The sequence below is a fragment of the Vigna radiata genome, unplaced genomic scaffold (assembly GCF_000741045.1).
Source record: "Vigna radiata var. radiata cultivar VC1973A unplaced genomic scaffold, Vradiata_ver6 scaffold_129, whole genome shotgun sequence".
Lineage (NCBI taxonomy): Eukaryota > Viridiplantae > Streptophyta > Magnoliopsida > Fabales > Fabaceae > Vigna > Vigna radiata.
This window is the reverse complement of record NW_014543107.1, coordinates 881,141-885,539: the sequence shown is the minus strand read 5'-3', so window position 1 is coordinate 885,539 and position 4,399 is coordinate 881,141. Positions and strand designations below refer to the sequence as shown.

General features: G+C 26.0%; 1 protein-coding gene across 1 annotated transcript; it reads left to right on the top strand.

The window, feature by feature from the left end:
- Positions 1–2,237: 2,237 nt before the first annotated feature.
- Positions 2,238–4,101, top strand: LOC106752950 (protein YLS3). Its single transcript, XM_014634727.2, has 3 exons — positions 2,238–2,666; positions 3,323–3,418; positions 3,843–4,101. The coding sequence occupies exons 1-3, from the start codon at positions 2,336–2,338 to the stop codon at positions 3,986–3,988; spliced, it is 573 nt and encodes a 190-aa protein (XP_014490213.1). The 5' UTR covers positions 2,238–2,335; the 3' UTR covers positions 3,989–4,101.
- Positions 4,102–4,399: the final 298 nt, after the last annotated feature.

Below are 4,399 nucleotides of genomic sequence, written 5' to 3'. Positions count from 1 at the left end.
GATAATTATCATATTAAGACTCAAATTTATTTAATAATTAAAACTTTTGTTTATATCATAATTTTGAAAATTATTAACATCATTTTTTGTTTTTATGATAATTAAAACTTTTATTTATATAATAACTTTACATATTATTGATATTATGTTATACCTCATGCTTATTTAATAATTAAAAAATTTATTTATATAGTAATTTTAAAATTTATTAGTTATAATTCTCATATTTTTAATAACTAAAATTTTCATATATATATATATATATATATATATATATATATATATATATATATATATATATATATATATATATATATATATATGATCATTATAAAAAAGATTTATACAATGTCTTTAGATTTTTGGTTAGACCATTATACTATAAGGCTTAATTGAATGTATTCAACTTTAGTTGTCAATACATCCAATATCTTTTTATACTGGTTTTTCAACTAGTAACATTTAACACATAGTTTAGAGAGATTTTGGTGTCCAAACACCTAGTATATTTTGAGTTTATAAATCTTTCAATGGAGTGTTTTAGTCATATGTCTAGCTCCACCATAAACTAATTTTTTTTTTAAGTGACTTATTTATGTATCCAAAGATCAACTTAAGAGCTTAAGTTCACTTAACATTTGACATAACCTACTCAACATTTATAACATACATTGTGATGAGACAAGTGAAAACTATTGAATACATCACAAAACCATAGATATTTCATGTGCAATAGCATCCATATAAGCATGTTTGTACACCATCTAAAAAGATTATTGATTAGTCTGCTTGTAATGTTGAATCCTTATATTTATTTCATGTAAATAGTTTGTTCTAAGTCTCCATGAAAAATGTTGTCTTAACATCATTTGTTATAACTCAAGATTGAACTCAACAATCATGGATAACAACATTTTTAATATATTTGTGCTTCAAGAGATAAATCATTGTAGTCCATTTCCTCCTTCCGAGACAAAACCTCTAACAATCAATCTCGCCTTAAATTTTTTTCATATTGGTTCTTGATATTTTTTCCTTGCATTTGAAAATAAATGTATAATTGACTAGCTAGAATCCATTGAACAATGAACCAACGTATAGTTATTGTTCAAACAAAACTCACCTCTCCATTTATTGAGTCTTCTTACTTACTAGAGCATATAATAATACATTCGAAAGTTCATTATTAACACAAAATACAAGAATAAAATGTTATTTCAAATCAGTAAATGACACAAACGTGTAGATATAATAAGACATATTCGACAAAATCTAAGAATGTTTATCTTTAGGTACGTAAAGTTAAAAAATTTAACACTCACGCATAATATTTAAGTTTATATGTTTTCGGTGTTATTATTAGAAGAGAAGAATAAGTTGCAAAAGTAAAAATAATCTTTATCTAAAGAATTAATTAACTTCAAAACTCTTCTACTTAAAGATCTTTTTTGCATTTTTTTTTATCTTATAATAGTTTAAAAATGTATCTTATTAATTAAGTCTTGTATTATCTCAACATCATCTTGTGAGTAGTAAAAACAATCTCTTTTAAGGCATACTTTCATTTCCTACTTCAAACACTTATATGCTTTTACATATGAATATGAAAGTTTTCAATCATGTTTTGGAAGAGTAGAAGACATTTTTTCTCTCTATAGGCTAAAAGTGAATGAAGGTAAAGCCATCTAATAATGAATATGAAGTCACCAAAAGGATGATATGATATCATGGTTTCTTGCCACTTGTCCTCCACGCATGCCACAAGAAGCCACTAAGTGTCTATACATCATTTGCCCTAGTGGGTTGGTGAAGTGACGCACAAAGTTATAATACACTTTTGTAGTTTTGTTCACACCACTCTTTTCTTGCTTTTGCACATTATAAGAAACATTAGTTTACAACAAACGTTTGTATTTAATATAATTGTAATGTTATCTTAAAATCATTTATTTTCATTACATTTTTTAATTTAATATAAAAATCACCCACAATCATCTTTTTCATTATTTTAAGATGTTTCCTTTTATTTATATTCTTATGATACTAATAACATACAGAAAATTTAAATCCTTCTATAAACACAGTTCAAAATATATAATCCAATCATATACAAGGCAAAACAAAACCCCATTTTAACAAAGGTTCAAAAGGTACTCAAGAACCACTTCAAAAGCAAATACAATGTTTTGTTATATCTATATATATACTTATATATACTTTCAACAACACCATATTGATTTCTGAATATTTAAGCACTTTCCATTCTCACATTCACCTCAACCACTTTCCCATCTCTCTCTTTCTCTCACTTCATTTTCTGAACACTGTATACAAAATGTGGTACCTGGTACAGTTGTTGTTGTTGGTAGCAACAGTGATAGTTGGCACTTCCATGGGAGATTCTTCGTCAAATGACAAAGATGAATGCGCACAGCAATTGGCGGGGCTAGCAACATGTTTGCCCTATGTTGGAGGTGAAGCACCAGCTCCAGCTACAGATTGTTGCAGTGGTCTGAAGCAAGTGCTCAAGAACAAGAAGAAGTGTTTGTGTGTAATCATCAAAGATCGTAATGATCCTGACCTTGGTGGTCTGCAGATTAATGTCACTTTGGCTTTGAATCTTCCCACTGCATGCAATTCCCCTGTCAATGTCTCCAAGTGTCCTGGTAACATCCTATCCATAATAGTCTAAATTTTACATTCCAATGAAAATTCTTAAACATTTTATTTTAAGGATTTAGATTAAAGATAGAGTTAAATATTTATTGGTCTCTTAAGTAAAAATTGGAATTAATTTTTTTTAAAACTTTGGACCAATTTAATCTTTAATCTTTAGTAAGATGTGGATTTATTATTTTTAACCAAATTTTGTTAATTTTATTCGACGTTTCAAATGTATTTTCTATTAACATTGAAGTAAAACTGTGTCATATAATGTAAACAATCTATATCCTATCATGAAATGCGTTTGAAACATCAAATAAATCTAACAAAATTTAGTTAAAAAGACTAAATTCATACATTTTTAATATTGAAAGACTAAATTAGGCCAAAATTTTAAAAAAGGACTAATTCCAATTTTTTATTGAAAGTTTAGAACCAAAAATATATTTAACCTTAGAAATAATATTATTTTTTATACCATTGAATTCATATTTTTCTGCTGTTTATCTTTTCGAAAAGTATGGAAAACAATAAAATTCATACCTCTTAACTCATAACTCATGAAAGTTAATTTTAATATATCTTTTTTCTTTTGCTTATATTTCTTTGTAAAAAAATTGCATGGTATCTAATAATAGTAACTTTTCAATGGAAGCAGAACTCTTGCACATGGATCCCAAATCACAAGAGGCTCAAGTCTTTTATCAGTTGGAGAAAGGAAAAAATGGCACAAGTCCTGCACCAAGTCCTTCAGGTAATGAAATTGACATCAAACTTTGCTTGCTAGTTAACCAAGAACGTGTTTAAATTGTCAAATCAGCATTAATAAAAGATAAATTAATATGTATAAAATATTTAACACTTTTTTTTATCTAAACTTTTTTAATAATGAGTTATTTTTTTAACATATTATTCACCTTTTTATTTTTATTTAGTGTCAGACTTAATTCAACACTTCAATTCTTATAAATTTTAAAAAATAATTTGTGCATTAAAAATATTTCAAGAAAGTGAATTTTTACAAGTTAACTTATGTAAATTTAGTTTTAACTTATTTAAGAATTTTTTTGTTTTCTATTTTTTTTATCAAAAAATAATTTAGAAGAAATTTACCCAAATACAAGTTAATGGATTTCTGGTAAGAAGGAAATAAGCATGCAAGTATGATTATGATGCAGCTGCAGTTGGAGCAAATCCTTCAAGCAACCAAACATCCAGTGCCCCACAGAACAATGATGCATTCTGCAAAGAAAATGGACTTTTTAGGTTAAATGTTTTGGCTATTGGGCTTCAAATTTGGGCTATAACTGGACTTTTGTGCTAAAATTTTTCACTTGGAACCAATATGTAATCGTCTCTTTCATTTCTCTCTCTTCCTTTGTGTACCACTAATGTTATTACTTTATTACTTATAAAAATATGCCAAGTATTGTGTAATTGTTTTTCGCTCCAAATTATCGTGAGAAAAAGTATGGAAAATATGAAATTCATGTTTATGAAACTAATGATTTTTAATATATATATATATATATATATATATATATATATATATATATATATATATATGTGTGTGTGTGTGTGTTTTTCTTATGTTCATAATTGTTTCTAAAAAAATTAAATGAAATTAGTCTTTCCATAAATTGGTTTATAAATAAAGTAATTTAAACTTATGGAAAATTATTTTAATTTTTTTCTTTTATAAAAATGTTTCTGAAAAGTTTATCTAATGATAAGA

Bases quoted from the DNA above. Each gene is read 5' to 3' on its own strand.
- LOC106752950 (XM_014634727.2), top strand. From the start codon at position 2,336: ATGTGGTACCTGGTACAGTTGTTGTTGTTGGTAGCAACAGTGATAGTT. The intron at 2,667-3,322 runs GTAACATCCTAT...CAATGGAAGCAG, and splicing joins CAATGTCTCCAAGTGTCCTG to AACTCTTGCACATGGATCCC. The intron at 3,419-3,842 runs GTAATGAAATTG...ATTATGATGCAG, and splicing joins TCCTGCACCAAGTCCTTCAG to CTGCAGTTGGAGCAAATCCT.